Here is a 19,712-nt window from a genome sequence, read left to right on the forward strand (position 1 = left end):
TTTTTTTTTTGTCATTGATGCTTTCATAGTTGTTGTTTTGTTTTTTTCAGGTAAGAAGGAACCGGGAACAGCCAAAATATTATAGTGATGGTGATGATGATGATTGTTACTATACTGCCGCCACCACCACCACTATCATCATCAACATCACCACCACTATCATCAACATCATCATCACCACCACCACCACCACCACCATCATCATCACCACCACCACCACTATCATCATCAACATCAACATCACCACCATCACCACCAACAACAACAACACCACCACCATCATCATCATCATCATCATCATCATCACCACCATCATCATCATCACCACCATCATCATCATCACCACCATCACCACTATCATCATCATCATCAACATCACCACCATCACCACCACCAACAACAACAACACCACCATCACCATCATCATGATAATCATCACCACCATCATCATCACCACCACCACCATCATCATCATCATCATCATCATCATCATCATCATCATCATCATCACCACCATCACCACCACCACCATCATCATCATCATCATCATCATCATCATCAATCTCTCCTCTCCCTGCAGTACTTATATCGTTAATGAGGTGCCATTGTGTACGTTAATTGCTGTCGTAATTGCCTCGTTGCCCAATTGACCCCAAATGACCCCACACAGGCCTCATTAACCCCTTCACGACGAGGGTGCCTTTTTATATCATTTCTGCGGTACTGTCTCTCTCTCTCTCTCTCTCTCTCTCTCTCTCTCTCTCTCTCTCTCAAGTTGGCCTAAAATTGCCGTCTCCACCTAATGCTAGTCACGAAGAAGTGCCGTACTCTTCATTCTAACTTTGCCTATAATTAAACTTTTCTAGAAATTACCATGTCCCCTTATGCTAGTCACAAAGAAGTGCTGTACTCTTTAACTTGGCCCAGAATTACTCTCTCTCTCTTATGCTAGTCACGAAGAAGTGCTATACTCTTCTTACTCTAACTTGGCCTAGAATTATCATCTCTAATGCTAATCACGAAGAAGTGCTATACTCTTTTATCATTTACCTTTGTCCTTGGCCAGGTGTAGTCAGAGTGGGACCTCATTTTGACTAGTAACCAAGGAGACTCATCCTATCAGCAGTTTAGAGATTTTGACTAGTAACCAAGGAGACTCATCCCTATCAGCAGTTTAGTGTGACTTCATTTTGACTAGTAACCAAGGAGACTCATTCTTATCTCACAACAGTGTAGGAAGATTTGTACCTGTTTGCCTAGTAACCAAGGAGACTCATCCCTACCTCACAACAATGGCTTATTATACTATTTACCGTTGTCGATGGCTGTTGGTACCTCATTTTGACTAGTAACCAAGGAGACTCGTTCCTATCTCATAACAATGGAATGTTGAATTTTTGGTAAGCGTGTGTGTGTGTGTGTGTGTGTGTGTGTGTGTGTGTGTGTGTGTGTAAGAGAGAGAGAGAGAGAGAGAGCGGTGGGCGGATAGGAGGAAGTGAGGAGAGAGAGAGAGAGGTGGTAAAGGGCATCTGAGTTATAAATGAGAGAGAGAGAGAGAGAGAGAGGGCACCTTCTTTTAATAGTAGTATTGGTAGCAGTAGTAGTAGTAGTAGTGATGGTGGTGGTAGTAGTAGTAGTAATAGTAGTAGTGATGGTTGTGGTAGTAATAGTGGTAGTAGTAATAGTAGTAGTAGTAGTGATGGTGGTGGTGGTAGTAATAGTGGTAGTAGTAATAGTAGTAGTAGTAGTAGCAGTAGTGATGGTGGTTGTGGTAGTAGTTGTAGTTGTAGTAGTGATAGTGGTTGTGGTGGTAGTAGTAGTAGAACTGGTAGTGTAGCGGTAGAAATAGTTGTAGTAATAGTGGTAGTTGTAGAAATAGTGGTAGAAATAGTTGTAGTAATAGTGGTAGTTGTAGAAATAGTGGTAGAAATAGTTGTGGAAATAGTTGTAGTAATAGTGGTAGTAGTTGTAGTAATAGTGGTAGAAGTAGTTGTAGTAGTAATAGTGGTAGTAATAGTGGTAGTTGTAGAAATAGTGGTAGTAATAGTTGTAGAAATAGTTGTAGTAATAGTGGTAGAAATAGTTGTAGTAATAGTGGTAGTAATAGTTGTAGTAATAGTGGTAGTAATAGTGGTAGTAATAGTGGTAGAAATAGTTGTAGTAATAGTGGTAGAAATAGTTGTAGTAGTAGTGGTAGAAATAGTTGTAGTAATAGTGGTAGAAATAGTTGTAGTAGTAATAGTGGTAGTAATAGTGGTAGAAATAGTGGTAGTAATAGTGGTAGTAATAGTTGTAGTAGTAATAGTGGTAGTAATAGTGGTAGAAATAGTGGTAGTAATAGTGGTAGAAATAGTGGTAGTAATAGTGGTAGAAATAGTGGTAGTAATAGTGGTAGAAGTAGTGGTAGTAGTAATAGTGGTAGAAATAGTTGTAGTAGTAGTTGTAGTAATAGTGGTAGAAATAGTTGTAGTAATAGTGGTAGAAGTAGTTGTAGTAATAGTGGTAGAAATAGTGGTAGTAATAGTGGTAGTAGTAGTGGTGGTGGTGGTAGTTGTAAGTCTTCACCTAACATTAGTAGAACTCGTGGCGCTGTGGTGTGGTGTGGTGTGGTGGTGTGGTGGTGAAGTGAGTGAACTGTGGTGAATATAATTTTAAAAAGAAGCGGGAATTACTGTGCCTCAGAATATATACCCATCCCCCCCCCCCGACCAAGAGGTATGCACGCTGGGAGTATCTGGTGTGTGTTGTGGGGTTCCTCTCTCTCTCTCTCTCTCTCTCTCTCTCTCTCTCTCTCTCCACTGTGTATTCCTCCTCCTTCTCCTCCCCCTCCTCCCCCACCTCTTCTTCTTCCTCTTCTTCTTCTTTCATTTTCTCCTCCTCCTCCTCCTCCTCCTTTGTTGTGGTGAGAGTGGAATCCAAAGTAGACATTGTTTGTTTGTTTGTTTGCATTGTTTCTCTCCCTCTTTGTTTACCACAGAGATGAGAAGGACCAAGAGTAAACAATTGTGAGCTCTCTCTCTCTCTCAGGTATCACATTCCCTCCCCTCCTCACTCTCTCTCTCTCTCTCTCTCTCTCTCTCTCCCTCTCCCTCTCCCTCTCTCAGGTATCACTTTCCCTCCCCTCCTCTCTCTCTCTCTCTCTCTCTCTCTCCTTAATTCGAGATAATAATATACACACAATTGCGCCGTCATTTGAGAGAGAGAGAGAGAGAGAGAGAGAGAGAGAGAGAGAGACAGGTTAATGTAAAACAGTAACGGACAGAAGATAGCTTGTGCCATTTCAAATATAGATAGATACATAGATAGATAGATAGATAGATGCATAGATAGATAGAGATATATTTGAGTTATCCCTCTTTCTCGCCTGTCTATAAATTCTCGTTTTCTTCTTAAGTTTAAAATATGAGAGAGAGAGAGACCCTTATTCAATTCTCAATGTCGCGGAACCCACCGTTGCCCCGAGGCCGTAATTTCAAAGTTGTAGCGATTCGTGTGATGGGAAGCCGTGGAAAGTGTGCTAGCCCATTTCCTCACTCTATTTACTCTCTCTCACTTTCTCACATTGGTTTGAAATCGACCCCCCTCCTCTCTGTTCTCTCTCTCTCTCTCTCTCTCTCTCTCTCTCTTTCTCTCTCTCTCATTTTGTGTCTGTCTGTCAGCTCGTCTCTCTATCTATTTATATCTATCCATCCATCTATCAGTCCATATATATATTTATTCCCGCCTATCTGTCTGTTTCCTTATGTCTATCTTTATCTATCTATCCTATCTTTCTCAATATATCTCTAACCTTGTGTCTGTCTGTCTGTCTGGCCGCAAACAAATTTCCATAATTATGAGGTTAGTCTCCTTGGTTACTAGTCAAAATCAACCTCTGAGCTGAAAGAGGTGTGTAATTGAGTCTCCTTGGTTACTAGTCAAAATCAACCTCTGAGCTGAAAGGGGTATGTAATTGAGTCTCCTTGGTTACTAGTCAGTTCGGGTTAGAAGAATCACTATACTGTATTCTAACTTGCTTCAGACGGTTTTACGCAGCTTAGGGGAGACTTCGAACTGGAGGGGTTAAGAGGCGTTCCCGCGGGTAAGGAAGGTCCCTAACACCTCTTCCCAAGCGGCCAAAGTTTCCCCAGTTCAATGGGCCACGCTTCCATTCATTCATCATTCAAGCCCACGGAATCCTGGCTCCATCTGATAGGCCAAAAGGTTTCCGTCACATATACCTATCCGATCAAGTAATTAACTTGCAAAACGATATTAGCCAGTCATATAGAAACATAAATCGGTAAAGAAGCGGTGTTGGGAGCGTCCGACGAGAGTAAGAGCCTATAAGTTTGAGAAGGTAAACCAATTGTATTTAATTTAAAAAATCATAAAAATTTGATAGAAACTAGGTTAAATTGGCATAATAGTACTGTAAAGCAAGCAATGTAATGTAAACTTAAATTTCCTTTGTGGAAAAGCCAGCAAAATAGTGTTTATCTTTAAAAAATTGAAAATATTGGATGCCGAAGCTGCTGTCTTTTAAAACGTTCGGAGGAATATCTTCTTCCTCCGAGTGCTCATTATGGCTACGACTTCAATCCATTTATTTCCGTTTTTGATCGATATTACTCCAGTTTTATCAGGAAGACGAATTTAAGACCGTATTAATATAAATTATACACAATATTAATTTCTATAGGCTTTCGTAGTGTCATACAGAATAGTTGGAATATATTTTAAACTACTGGGACGTTCGGACGAGTAGACGCCATTTGAAGGAGCCTATGGTGAACACGTGGGCTGGAAATCAGAAAGAAACTTGCTCGTAGGCGCTGTTATAGAAGGTCATTCGTGGTGTTAATGACGGTGGTAGTTGTGGTAGTGATGGTGGTGGTTGTGGTAGTAGTAGTAAAATTGATGCGAGATGTTTTTTCGTGGTTTGGAAAGGGGATGTTGAATCAAGAAAGTTAACCATACACGCTGTAATGTATGGTAGTTTATGGTGCTAGTGGTCGTGGTGGTAGTTGTGGTAATAGTGTGGATGGTGGTATAGTAGTGGTAATACAGATATAATTTTGACCGGTTGAGAACGTAATCGAATATAATTAAAATTCCCTTTACGCGTTAATGTAAGGTAATTAATGATGCTAATAATGGTGGTGATTGTGGTAGTTGTGGTAGCGGTGGTGGTAGTACGGTTTTCATAGAAGCGATTTACGATTATCCTTTGCAGACTATCTGAATATAATATTTTGAGAAGGGTCTAGAATACTGTATAATTATTTTTCGGGTAACCATTATCATTCTCATCGTCATCATCATCATCATCATCATCTAAATCCATCCCACTGCATTGTTCATCATCATCACCATCATCAGTGTCTTTCCTACCGCATCATCATCATCGAAATCTACTTAAACGTATTTATTTCTGTTCATCCATATATGCAAAATAAATCGCAGAGGAAGAGATGTTAAGAAGCTTCGTTTGACACAGAGTACGGCACCAGAAACACCAAGTGAAAGAAAATATATATATCGCCACTGTTTTCCTTTTTTTCAATATATGGGGAGATGTCTAATAAACTTTTTGTCTTGAGTGCTGACCTATATATAAAGTTAAAGCAGCTAGTCACGAAGAAGTGCCTTTGCAAAAATATAGTGCTGTCTTATTTCGCTGTTGAGATACGAGAAATAACGTGGACGAAAGTATGATATTGCTAAGCTGAATATAAACCGTCGGAAGGTAGGAAGAATATAGGGAAAAATACGCCATAGGTGTTAGGTGGCTAATGATACGCCGGACGATTTTATTAATTTTCAAATGAGGGGTTAGAGATAGCCTTCATTAACCCCTTCCTTACAAGAGGTCCCCATAGCTGAATAAAACCGTCTGGATATAGCAAGGATAATTTAATACGTCACTGGATTATCATTGAAGAAGCCACGTATAAAAAAGTACGCCAAATAAGTCATTAATTGCCCTGATAATACTGTATTTGGAGTTACAGTTTTGAAAGTCCTTGAAATAGGGGTGGCGGGGCTAGGGAGCGGCTAGTAATTAGACTTCTTAAACCCCTTGAGAGACGTGCTTAATTAAGGTGTTAATACTCCTAATTACCAGCCGCTCCCTTTGTTTCGGGTATAGTTTGATTTTTTTCGCACAATTATTGCCCAAACAGCATTTTTTTTTTATTTCTTTGTCCAGTCGATATAATTTGTCAGATTAATAGTAGGAATACAGGCCAGGTGGGTAGAAATTTGGGCGTTTTCCATGGCACTACTTCTCCTCGCGGATGGACAGGTATGGTTGAATATTGTTGCATTACTTTCCTTCGCGGATACCAAGCATTTTCGTTCACATTTCTGTTTTTAGCCCAAATATCTCTATATGGCGTTTATTTATCAACCCTCCGTGCTCAGTGGATGTAATTTTTGCGGGTTAAATGTAGGAAAAATATAATTGCGGTAAATAAAAGGCTTAGATACACGGAACTAGTTTTTTTTAATTTTGATGCCTGAGTGATACGGTTCCTCCGCGGGTGTTCTTAGCGTCTTAAGTTTAGTTGGAGAAAGTTTTAATTTTTTCCCTTTTAATAATCGGAAATTACGCACAGTACTTGTAAATTATATAGTTTTTGTGTGTTTCTGGTGACGTGGCTTGGATCTAGACCTTGGAGAAAGGGAAATAACAGGTAAATAGATTGTAATTAGTAGATAAGAGGGTTGTGGCGTGAGATCGTGCTTGGTATTCTTGAAGAGTCTTTAGAACACCTGTTTCTTAGCGATTTATCTTCAGTATTACGCAATAGTATTGTGTTTGATAGTATTTATATCTTTTTATTACCAACATAGATTGCGTACATAATGTCTGTCCATCTGTATGTCTATCCATTGTGAGTAGTTTAGATGAAAGATTAGGTAAGGACATGTAAAATAAATATATCTAGTTCTTTCACGCCAACGTGGCCCAGATTTGCGTCCTTTTGTAGCTTAATTCACATACATCAGTGACAAAGACTGTGCTACGACTCTACATCCTCTTCACAGCACTTCTTCGTGACTAACATCATATTCTGGTGTCAATCGATTACTACAACTCGGCATTGAAGAGGCAATTATAGGCCAAGTATAGTACATAGGGAGTAACGGTATTATTTGGGTACATTTGAATTATGGGTACTTTATTTTTATCAAGCCTTATTTATTTATTTTACAGATGAGCAGAGGAAGGAAAAGCAGATTAATTAAAAAAATCCATAAATCAGATTACACTTGTCTTCCATTTTTACTACAGGTAACTTTTATGATTTTAGGCGAGGGAAAATATGGGCCATTTTTTATTTGCAAAGGAGGTGTGAAGTGGATTTTGGTGACACACAGAGTTATATTCAGAGTTGCATTGGAGGCCTCTTATAGCCACTTTAGCAACTTCGGTTCACGATTGAAGGGTTGAGAGGAAGGATGGGACTGGAGTGTATTGGTGTTGTGATGAGGAGGGGCAGATTGAGATGGTTTGGGAGGAAGGATGGGACTGGAGTGTATTGGTGTTGTGATGAGGAGGGGCAGATTGAGATGGTTTGGGAGGAAGGATGGGACTGGAGTGTATTGGTGTTGTGATGAGGAGGGGTAGATTGAGATGGTTTGGGAGGAAGGATGGGACTGGAGTGTATTGGTGTTGTGATGAGGAGGGGCAGATTGAGATGGTTTGGGAGGAAGGATAGGACTGGAGTGTATTGGTGTTGTGATGAGGGACAGAGTGAGATGGTTTGGCCGTGTGGAGAGGATGGAGGATGACAGGTGGGTGTGGAAGGTGAGCGTAAGTGTGGTTGCGAGAGGCAGACCAAAAAGGATATCGGACAGGGTCATAAAATATGACATTAGGAGTACGGGAATGAATAAGGAGGCTGCCAGAGATCGAGCAGTGTGGAGAGTGGCCATTAGGTGACCAAGACCGACGCATGCAAGCACGTTGGAGCCATTATAGACGATATGATATAATTCTTGATTTGCAAAGGAAGTGTTAGGTCGATGTTTAAGTGATGATACACAGGGTTTGAGTCATAGCTGCAGTGGGGGCCTTGTATAACGTTTATTTAGCAACTTGTATATTTACTTATTTATTTTTATTTTTTTGTCACAAGTTTATTTTCAGCTTGGTGTGCAGGAAGCTGGAAGTGTCAATACTGTCACCTGTAACCCTCTCATTGTCACGCGGTTCTAGTATGGTATCGTGTTCCAGCAATTGCCTCCAAGCCATTCTTATAAAAGCGACATCCTGACTTCCCCCTGCAGACCCAGACATTTTCTAATATATCAGACATTAGTCCGGATAGCACCAACAGTTTTTGAACTGTTTTCATTACCATTGCAGTACTGTACTGTATTATACATTCTCTTCAATAAGCACGTGGTACTGGTATAATATCTATAATAATGTTGTGCTGTACACTGATTGAACTTTGGCAGTGTTTGCCTTTGTGTTTGGCTTATGTGAAACAAAAGGTTGATTATTAGGGTGACACAGCTGCCTTTGAGGGAACGAAGGACAAATGAAAAGCAATCTGGAAAATACCTTACCCCATTCGTTCGTGGAAAGAAAGAGGTTACGATGGTGATGATGTTTTTGATTAAGTATTGCATTGGCGTGTTTTAATATTCCATTCTGCACCACAGTTCTCTTTGTTCCTGCTATCATACTCAACTTTACATTATCCCACAGGCACCAACCTACATCAGCGGAGAGAGCGTTGACGAACTGAGCCCAGAGCATCTCCGCCTCAAGGATAAGAACGGAGGGCAGACGTATTTAAACGGCGGAGGCACTGTGTTCTCAGGAGAAGTTGGCATAAATAGGAAGGGTAAGGCGTTCACAGGAGATAAAGACCACCTCAAGAGGAAGACCATTGCTTTGAAGGAAGAGGGAACTGGCCCGAAAAGGAAGGATGTCGCACTGAAAGGAGGGGAAACTAGTCCAAAGAGGAAGGGAATCACATTCAAAGGAAGGGATACTAGCCCCAAGAGGAAAGGCATCAGATTCATAGGAGGGGAAGCCTGCCTGAAGAAGAAGGATATTGTTTTTAAGAGAGAGGAAACTACTGTAAAGAGGAAAGTCACCACATTCAAAGGAGAAGCTAGTCCAAGAAGAAAAGACATCACATTCAGAGGAGGGGGAAACTGCTTAAGGAAGGGCATCGCATCAGAAGGAAGAGAAATTAGCTTAAAAGACAAGGGTGGCATATTCAGAGGAGGAGAAACTAACCCCAAGAGGACTGACGCATTCAAAGGAGGGGGAATTTGCCTGAGGAGGATATTCAGGGGAGGGGAGACAAACCTAGAGAGAAGAGGTGCTGTGTTTGAAGAAGAGGAGACTAGCCCAAAGAGGAAAGGCTCTGGGTTTGAAAGTGTGGAAACTTGCCTGAGGGGTGAGGACATCGCATCAGAAGGCACCATACGACGCCCAGTGAGCCCCGCACCTCCGGCCATCTTCATCTCGACTCCTGAAGAGACCGAGATTGTTGTGGCCATGGATTCCTCAAGGCACAGGAATCGGAGAGCTTTTGAGATATATAACGTTGGCTCAGAGGATGAATTGGAGGAGTATGGGTATGCTGGGAGGTATGGCGGGGGGTTCCGCATGGAAGATTTTGACGATGATGGTTGGATGACAGTGGGTGAGGTTGCGCCGGAAATAGAGAAAGATATATTTGAGCGCCTCACCAGCGATACCACACCACCAGCCAAGACTGAAAACATAAATGATAAAAAATCTGAGCAAGACACAAAACCCAGAGATATGAAAAGCAAACGAGATACGAAGCCGATTGTGGCTGAAGTGAAACCAAAGGAGAAGCTTAAGAATATCCGCAGGTCCCCCCTTAACTCACCTAAAAAGTCCAAGATAGAAAAGGCCGCCATTGAATCCTCACCCAAGAAGTCTCCTAAAAAATCACCAAAGAAATCTGCAAGCAAGACAAAAGACGCCATTAAATCGCCAAAGAAAATCCTGCCAGAGGTTTTGGAGTCTTCCGTTCAGCAGTACCGCCCAGTTTACCAGACATCCATAGGCAACACCAACCTAGTGCCAAAGCCTTATACATCAAAATACAGCAGTAATTTGAGTGCGCAGCCTTATAGGGGTCCAGTGGCTTCCCCTCGAACAATCCTGCCAAAGACGGAATTGACTAGATCGCTTGGAGAAGAGAGAAAGGACAATGTCGATGATCTCCCGGTAGTTAGGGAATCAAAAGATACTAGGGGTAAGGTGAAGAAGTCTAAGAAGAGTGAGAATGAGGCTGGAAATAACACAAATGAGAGGAAAGCTGTTTCAGATGATGCTAAGAACTCGGATAAAGAAAACAAAAGCGAAATTGCCTGTGACAGCCTCAAGCCACCCAACAGAAGTGACATCTCCCGTGACACCCTTAAGCCCCCTCCAGTACCCAGTCCAAGATCTTCTCCAATCCCTAGAGAGAGGGAAGGGGTCAGTTCTGCCTGTGTGTCGCCTCTCTCCCCCTCCCCCAGTCCTCACGACCTGCCTGAAGATGATGGGCTTGACTTTGAAGAGACTTTGGCGTTGAGTACCCTAGATGCAGCAGTCATGGAGGAGCCTAGGAGTTCGCCTCTGTATCGATGCTCCAACACGGCCTTCAACTCCTTCGAGGAACTGCAGATCATGACGGATTCTGAGGTGTCGGAGAAGGGGAGCCCCATGGAGAGCAAGCTTCCTAGGTTAACACAGTCATCTGAGGACGTGACAAAACCCACAGCAGCACACAACGCTGATGAACCTGTGCGTCCCCCATCAGCTGAACTTCAAGGACTTGTAAGAAAATCAGAGAAGGGGAGTCCCGTAGAGAGCAAATTACCTAGGTTAACCCAGTCATCTGAGGATGTGACAGATTCCACTGCGACACCTGATACTACAGAATCTAAATATCCCCCTTCATCTAATCAGGGTATTGAGCCCCGAGGACTTACTGATTCTTACACAAGCGAAACCACACTGAGCCGAGACTCACTTGACAGGTGCGATGACATCAAGAGCCTTAGGAACTTTGTTAAGCAGGAGTGCCTAGAAATGACCAACCCATCAAGGGAACTGGAGAAGAGTGAGGAAAGCGTCGAGTTCACATTTGAGGAGGTAGAGGACTCCCCTTTCCGAAACAAACGGGACTCGCCACAAGCGTCAAAGGGCATCACAGCAGAGGAGAAGAAAAGTAAGATATCCCCCAAATTTGGCAAGTTTACCCAGAAGGTCTCAGATAAGAACAAAGAGAATGAGGAAAAGAGTAAAATGAGTGCCTTCAGCCCCAGGAACATCCTAAACTTTGGCACCAGAGATAAAAAGAACAGCAAACCAAAAACCTCCGAAACAGACACTCCCACCAATGAGGGCTGGTCATCGGAAGCCATTGAAGCCTACCTAATGAAAAACAGCCAGGAGGAGGCATTAAAACTGGGACTGCTAGACGAGGATGATGTCAAAGAATATGAGGCCATGAAACAAGGCATCCCGGTAAAGTCACAGCACACACGAACAATTCCTGAAGTCACAGTCAGCGATGAACTGCGATCTGGGAAGAAGCGACCTGCCCCAGCCCCACCGTCAAAGAGATCCCCTGCCTGGAAACCCCAAGACATTGAGAACTACCTCCTGGAGCACAATATGGATGAGAACCTTCGACTGGGCCTGTTGTCTAAAGAGGACATTGAGATCTTCGAGTGGAAGAGAGAGACCGGTGAGTTCCAGCTGGGAGCTAGATTAATGTGTTCAGTAAGTTGATGCCAAACTGGGAGCAAACTTTATTAACATGTTAAGTAAGTTGGTGCCCCATTAGCTTTATCCTTGTTAATACCAGTCAGTTTTGTTCAGTATATACCTACCCTGCTTGTACATCTAGATCCCTTGCAGTACTGCTACCGCTGGCCTCTTCAGTACAAGTCATTCCATACCAGCACCCCTGCATTGAGAGAGGCTTTCCGGCAGAGTGGGTGATGGAGGAATGTTGTGCTATCCTTGATCTGCTGACACCTGTTTAGCTGTAGTAGGTGAGCTTTGTGACTTTTTACACTTGTGTAATAGAAAGTAAATCATTCTTTTAACTTTAAGGTCAGAACACCTGGCATATATTGTACGGTCTGTGAATCTCTGTAACGTGCTTTGCTGTGTACAATAATTGGCAAGTAATTCTACTAATGAGGAACATAAGATGTGTATGTCTAAGTACCGGTAAATGCCATTCCCCACTCACATTCCAACTTTATTCTTTGATATGTTTCAGTTGTAAATGTTACGCGTTTGTTTCTTAAGGCGTCTGTATTTTGTGTGGCTAAGGAACTTTTTTTTCCTCTCATTCTTTCTCTTTTTCATTATATTTTCCTGCTTGGTATGTCCCAGTTTTGCAGACCAGCTGGATGTAAGAAACGATTTATTCATGTAAAGAATTATAGCCACTTGTGCTCAGATTGGAGAGTAAATTTGACCTTGTAACCTAGGCGATGCCACCCTCACAGCAAATGCTTAATGAAGTTCTTGCCACCACAACTTGGTATTTACATTGTGGAAGTTGCTTAGTTCCATCAGGTGAAGACAAAGAGACTACAGTTATGTTAATATTAGATAGTGGTACTGACGTAAGGTGAGTAAGGTCTCTGGCTTGTGTAATTATCCCCACTTTTCTTAATGTTTAATTTCAGGGGTACCCCCATATTAATTATTTGTTTGGTTATATCCAGGCATATCCCCAATTCATTACTTTATCGTTTTATTTCCAGGTATATCCACTATTCAGTTCTTTATTTATTTCCAGGCATGTCCCCGATCTGCGACACAAGTTGGACACGAGAGACTCTTCGACGGAATAAAATCATCCGATCCAGGTACCACATCTGCAACATTTGTCATTGAATTATATAAAATTGCTTAGTTATACCTTTAGCTTCGTTCATGCATTTTGTAACTTTACTTATTCAGCAGCCAATCAGTTGAACTTTGTGCTCTCTACTGGGTAATATTGCTTGGTTATATTTTTAGCTTTCCTTGTACAGCTACCAGAGAGTTTAGCTTTAATTGCATACTTTGTTGAATTGTTTGGTTTTACCTTCAGCTTTGCCTCTAAAGCTGTGAAATGGTTTAGCTTTAATTGTGAGGAAGAATGCTCGGTTATGCTCTTAGCTTTACGTATACATGCTTATACATTTTTGCTTATACATTATAGCTTTACTTATACACTGTAGCCTGATTTATACATTTTAGCATTAATTATACATTTTTAGCTGTATATGTTTTTAGCTTTAGCTGTGTTTACAGTTTAGTTTTACTCATACATTTTTGCTTTGCTTGTACATTATTAGCATTATGTATTTTTTGCTTATACATTCTTAGCATTGTGTATACATTTTAGCTTTATACATTTGTAGTCTTATGCAGCTATCAAAATTTAGCTTTAATTGTGGGGAAGATTACTTGGTTATACTCTTAGCTTAACTTATACAGCTGTCAAACAGTTTAGCTTTGAATATTTGTGTGCTTTGAAAGACTGCCTATAGTTTTAGCTTTTCTTACAGCTCCCAGATTTTAGCTTTCATTGTGTACTGTGTGATATTACTTGGTTATAGCTTTTCACCCATAGAGCTGTCAGTTAACTTAGCTTTAATTGTGCTGGCTGAGATTGATTCTACTTTTCGCTTCACATATACAAGCATCAAACAGTGTAGCTTTTGCTGTGGATAAGATTTGCTTGGTTATACGGTACTTTTAGCTTTATCTGTGCAGCTATGAAAACGTAGCTTTTCTAGTGTACTGTGTAAGATTATGTGACCCTAATTTTAGCTTAGCAACCAGTCAGTTTAGCTTTGTGTACCGTGTAAGACCAGATGCTTTTATCGTTTCCTTTACGGCTATCAAACAGTTTAGCTTCAGTTTTAGCTGTACTTTTTCAGCCCTCAGTTTAGCTTGAATTGTGTCCTGTGTAAGATTGCTTGGTTTTACTGATAGCTTCACCTATACAGCTACAGAACAGTTTAGCTTTAATTGTGTACTGTATAAGCTCGTTTGATTAGAATTATAGCTTTACCTAGACAGCTATCAAACAGTTTAGCTTTAGTGTTGTACTATAGCAGATTACGTGATTAAAATATTAGCTTTACCTAAACAGCTATCAGAGTTCTGCTGTAATTGTGTACTGTATAAGATTACTTGGTTTACTTTTAGCTTCATTTGTTGTTGTTGATCAGCCCCGGTTCATCAGGCTGAGCAGACCCATCAACGGCAGGCAAGTAACCGCCCCCTGCAGGTTCGTCCCGTGCAGCGAGCCGATTTTATCACGCAGCTGACGGCCTCTCGCCACAGCAAGGCTCGGGGGAATAGTGTGGAGGTCACCTGTAAAGCCACCAAATAGTGCAGCTTTAATTGTGTACATTACTTTATTAGGTTGGATGTACTGCACCTACCTAGTACTGTATACTGTATTGTGTACTTTATAAGACTGCACCTAATGTATATTGTGTACTTTATAAGATTGCACATATTTTAGACTGCACATGGTGTATGTTTTTGTACTTTACTAGACAGCACATTCTGTATTGTGTACTTTATATGACTGCACATACTGTATAACCAGACAACTTCACTGCCTGATCATTTTAGTGCCACCACTTGAAGGCATCCAACACCTCACAGCAGTTGAAGTAAAAGTCTCAAGTTTTATCTTCCTCCTCAGGTCGTCGTCCATGTCCAGCTCCTTCCCAGCCTCTCCAGAGTCAGGTACTGCGTCCTCCTCCCCTGAACCACCTAGGAGGGAGCATGGAGCCACCTCTCCACCTACTGCACACCGTCTGGCTCCCTCCCCACCCACCGGTGCCACTAGAAAAGCCGAAACCAGTCAGAAGGTTGATGATAGGAATGCATCGGCCACACCTAGAAATCGGCCCAAGAGACGTGAGTATAGTACAGTACAACCTCCCTATGATGGAATAATTGGGGGATGTCTGATTTGATAAAGCCCATAATCTGTTATATCCAGGTGTCCCCTCCTGAGGTGGGATTTCAAGCACATGTTCAAAAGAAAAAAAAAAAAGCATTTTCTAGTACTAGGAATGAAAACTATGCAGCCATTTTACACTAACGTGGCCCATAATTGTGCCCTTTTTGTAGTATATTTCATATCCCTGACTGAGCACTTCTGCGTGACTTGTACAGTGTTACAGTACTGTAGTCTGTTATTACAACTCGGCAGTCAGGATGGGGAGAGAGCAGTTTCCAGCCTGGTTGGAGTAAAAAGGATAGGAAACTCATGTATTCCACGTATTTATTGGACATTGTCTGTGGCCTTCGTATTATACATTAAATCTTATACAGTATCCATTCTATCCAAGTCTTTAAAATCAAGGGACTATTGTTTGTCAAGAAACTGTGGTTGTTTGTTGTGGCGAAATGGGTTTATCGTGGTTGTTGAATCATCCTGGACGCGCACTAACCTGCCCTTCCCTCCCCCAGGTGCCAGAGCCCCTGCCCCACCTTCCACCTCCCCCCGACCCCACTCACGGTCCCGGGCACCGCCTCCCCCCACCCCACAACCGCTCACCCCCAACACACCCAGGAAGGACTCGGGTCACTTTGCCTTCAGGGGGTTCAAGCTGGGTCAGGTGAGGATAAGCTGATTTAAAGTAGCCTAAGCTTAATATGAGAAGGCTTTGAGAGTAAAGTTTAGTATATATGATAAGCTGAGGTGGGGTAAAATTGGATATTAGGAAGGGAAGTCTTGATGGGTAAGCTGAATTACAGATTTTAAATTGGGTGAGCTAAGTTAAGATAAATGTAATGAAGTTTGGTTGGAATGAGCATAATAGTAAGCTGAATTTGAATGAGAAGAGTTAGTTTGCTATGAGTAAGCATAACAGTAAGCATTGTTAATGAAACTTAGTAGGAATGAGCATAAAAGTAAGCTGTACTGAAATAAGAGGAGTAAGGTTGATATGAGGCAGCATAAACGTAAGCTTTGTTAGTATAAGTTTAAGTTTTGTCAGGTATACCGGTACTTAATATGAGCAAGTTTGGTAATATAAGTGATAAAGTAAAACGAAACGGTAATGTGCTGTAAGTAATAAGTATGTATTAATTGAGAGCCAGGGTCAAGTGTAAGATTAATTGGAGTAAACCTGGCAACAGTAATTTAATAGAGCTTTAAGAAAGTGTATTTGGTATCTGTAAGCGAGTCATTATGTACCCCTGAGTGATTCACTTTTAGAATAAGTTGAGTGACTGTTCAGGGGCTCATGGATAGATTTATAAATATGCTTTTGTTCTCCCCATTCAGCTCTGATGTTCTCATGAGGTTTGAAGCATTTACATAATTTTGTCTGATTTTTGTAATAGACCTTTCCCAACTCGTTTCTTTTACTTCTATTAATTATATTGATTTTTTAATTCATTATCTGTTTATTAATTTATGTTGTTTGTCTGTCATACCTAACCCCTTACCCCACAGCGCATGTCAAAAGGTGTTGGAGGGAGCATCACAAAACTCGGCCAAGCAGTCACAAAAGGCCGACCTCCCCCACCCATACCTGAAAAGCCCTCTCCAGATGAACCCGAAGCCCCCCCAGAGGTCAAGGCTGGGTCAGAGGAGGTCAGGCCAGGGTCAGAGGTTAATGCGAGGTCAGGGGTCAATGCTGGAATGGAGCCGGAGAGGTCGGAGGTTGTTAAGCCTAGGAAACTGGGATTGGACAAGATCGGAGTGAAGTTACCTGGATTAGCTGGTAAGTGGGTTGTTGTGGTGGTAGGTGGGGTGCTTTCCATCCACACATTCAAATTACACTTGACCCTCAGTATGTGATAATTGTCTTATACATGGGGGAAAAAACGTTTGGACAATTATTTAGTAGATGATGGAAGGATTTTGCTTGTGTGGTGAGAGATGGCAACAAGCCCTCAACACGTCAACACGAATCGTCAGTTGTCTGAGAAGTGATGGCTGCTGTTGGTGAGCGGAAGCCCATTCTTATGCATCTGCACAGACCCTACTTGGTATGCTGTGGATTTTTCCTAACACATCCTCATTGTATACTTAGGGTGAACTGTAGTGCTGCCTCTCAGGTGACTACACTGAGTGACAAGCCAAATGATGTCCTTGAACCCGTGAAACCATTTACTACACCATGTTGGGTAGTAACTATATGACCAGATGATGCCTGGTGGTTTAGTGTACAAAGGAAGCAAACAGCAACAGGCCTCTTGGTTCATGCGGAGCTGTCTGTTACAAAGAAAACCACGTCTATGATATCTAATTCTATGAGCTGAAGAGTAGCATAACATAGTACGAAGTGAGTTAAGGTGCGTCAGTTATGAGACCCATAAGGTTTACATCTGAAGGCTGTCTAGAGTTTATTGGCTACATACGGTCTTGCCTTTGTGGTGGGTGAGGCTGGTCACCCATGTCTTAAATGTCAGAATTGAGTTGCCTAGCCCAGGGTCCTTACGCCCCTAATGAGGCAATAAGGGAGTGGATGCTGAAGGCAGGGATGGATTATTATTATTATTATACCGTAATATTATTATTGATTACTTTAATTATTGTTTTTTGTTGTTATGGAAGAAGACAATGTTTTTTATAATACATTTCCTGTTTCACCTTTCACTTCTCCCCTCCTTTTCCTCAGGCACAAGCAACCAAGACTCATCCTCTCCCACCTCCCCATGTCCTCCCTCCCATCCCTCCCAAACAGCCACCACACCCCCTGGGGACCCCTCAGTTGCCCCCACCCCCGAGGGAACCCCAGGAGAGGAAAGAAAGGCAGTAGGGAGGGAGGAAAGGAAACAGACACCTTATAGAAGATTGGTTCGACTCCTAGGCCGGGTAAGTAGAGCAGTGTTTTGTTTTAGCGTTTTGTCTGAGGGAAGATTTAAAGTCCTTTCAGTTTAATTGATGCTTGAGTGTTTCGTGGTTTGATGGATGATTTAATTGTACCCTTTTTATGCTAGCTTGGCCAAAAATTTCCATCTCTCCGTCCTGAATGATTAGTTTTGATGGATGATTTAACTGTACCCATAGTGTGCTTGCTTGGCTTAATATTTTCATCTCTGCATCCTGAATGATTAGTTGTAACAATAGGTAAACACTATAAGATGGTGCTAGTTACGAAGAAATGCTGTGGAAAGTATGTTGAGCCATAGCATAGTCCATGTCTGCCACTCAGCTACTGGAAATAAGCACCAAAGGACGAAAATCTGGGCCAAGGTAGAGTAAAAATGGCTTAATAATCAAGTTACCTAGCAAACTTTACTCTATAAATAAAGCACCTTGAACTTCACTCACCTATCGTACAGTACTGGTATTTAATTAACTGTTTGTCTGTTATGATTTTAATTATGGATGAGATGGAGGGATGGGGTGGAAAGGTATATGAGAGAGGGGGGTGTGAGTTGGGAGCAGGGGAGTGAAATGGCGGGGGACAGGGCGACTTGGAGGCGATTTGTCTGTGGCCACCCCAAACGGGATTGAGGCGTCTGGCAATAGATAGATAGATAGATTTTAATTATCTGTTAACTTTGTGTCTTTCCATATTCTGTCATTTACCTTTTATTGCTCTCATCTTCTAGTTTTAATCCACATGCTCTATATATTTATGGCTTAAGTTTGTTCATTTATTTGTTTATTTGTTCATATTTATTTCCGTATTCATCACTTTTTTATCATCGCCATTCCCCTGTTTATAAATATTTCTGTCATTTTTAACTACGTGTCGAGTGGGGTTGGTGGAGGATTAGTGCCCCTCCCTGTAAAACAATTAACTCTGAGCCCTTGTCCACCCCGTTTGGGATACATGGCGTCTGGCAATGAATGAATGAAAAATGAATTTACTATGCTTTATCTTTGCTTTAGTTTTATTCATATTTGTTTTATTTGTTCAGTTATTTCTTTGTTTAGTAATCACATATGTATTTGCTCCATATCTGTCTATTGCCAGACACCTAAATCCTCTAAGGGGTGGCCACAAACAAATCGCCTTTGTGTTTCTCCGTCCAATGCCTCTTCCCTGCCTTGCTCCTGGCTTACACCCCCCTCTCTCACATGCCTCTCCACTCCATCCCTTCATCTCATCCTCAGCCTCCCCCTCCCTCTCCCCTCCTCCACTTGCATTTGTTAATCATATATATTAATACCTCTCCACTCCATCCCTCCATCTCATCCTTGGCCTCCCCCTCCACCTCACTCTCATTTGTTAATCATATAAATTTATTAACATTCTCTTGTGTACACAGGATCACCCTCCGTCACCCACCAGTGACGCCCCAGCCCACGCACTGTTCCTACGAGAGTCTGCCCTAGTTAAGGTGCGTGTTTATCTCGTTTTCTCTCTCTCTCTTTCATGTATTGGTTTTCTGCTTACTTTAAAGGGAAACTTTTGTATATTTTAATGATTTTGCGTCAGCTTATTGGAATGTCTCTCATTTATACTCTTCAATTTACCTTGGCCTAAAACTGCCCTCCCTCCATCTTGAATGTACTAGATCAGTGGTTCTCAACTTGTGGTCCATGGACCACTGATGGTCCATGGTGACTTTTTGGGTGGTCCACAGGACGTTCACTATATTTGGTAATAAACTGGAGATTGGTGCATATATTTTTAAATTTATTGAAAAATCAGTACGAAAAATTGTATCAAAATAAATAATTGGCTATTCATTTTATTGTATTATTCCTATTGATTATTCCAGTATGATTGAT

At 41.7% G+C, this 19,712-nt stretch overlaps 2 protein-coding genes across 2 annotated transcripts in view; both read left to right on the forward strand.

Moving 5' to 3' along the window:
- The window catches only part of LOC145407533 (uncharacterized), a 100,580-nt gene extending 86,196 nt beyond the window's left edge, over positions 1-14,384 (forward strand). Inside the window, exons 26-28 of the mRNA XM_080278457.1 lie at positions 8,705-11,758; positions 12,795-12,864; positions 14,221-14,384. Of these exons, the coding sequence (XP_080134583.1) occupies positions 8,705-11,758; positions 12,795-12,864; positions 14,221-14,384 (3,288 nt within the window). The remainder of the gene's footprint in view (positions 1-8,704; positions 11,759-12,794; positions 12,865-14,220) is intronic.
- A 142-nt stretch (positions 14,385-14,526) lies between these two features.
- Positions 14,527-19,712, forward strand: part of LOC145407534 (uncharacterized) — a 6,572-nt gene continuing 1,386 nt past the window's right edge. Inside the window, exons 1-6 of the mRNA XM_080278458.1 lie at positions 14,527-14,531; positions 14,706-14,923; positions 15,482-15,630; positions 16,473-16,743; positions 17,644-17,840; positions 19,247-19,318. Coding sequence (XP_080134584.1) covers positions 14,527-14,531; positions 14,706-14,923; positions 15,482-15,630; positions 16,473-16,743; positions 17,644-17,840; positions 19,247-19,318 — 912 coding nt within the window. The remainder of the gene's footprint in view (positions 14,532-14,705; positions 14,924-15,481; positions 15,631-16,472; positions 16,744-17,643; positions 17,841-19,246; positions 19,319-19,712) is intronic.

The sequence above is a fragment of the Coenobita brevimanus genome, chromosome 73 (assembly GCF_032717465.1).
Source record: "Coenobita brevimanus isolate Jiangsu-jjx chromosome 73, ASM3271746v2, whole genome shotgun sequence".
Taxonomy (NCBI): Eukaryota; Metazoa; Arthropoda; class Malacostraca; order Decapoda; family Coenobitidae; genus Coenobita; species Coenobita brevimanus.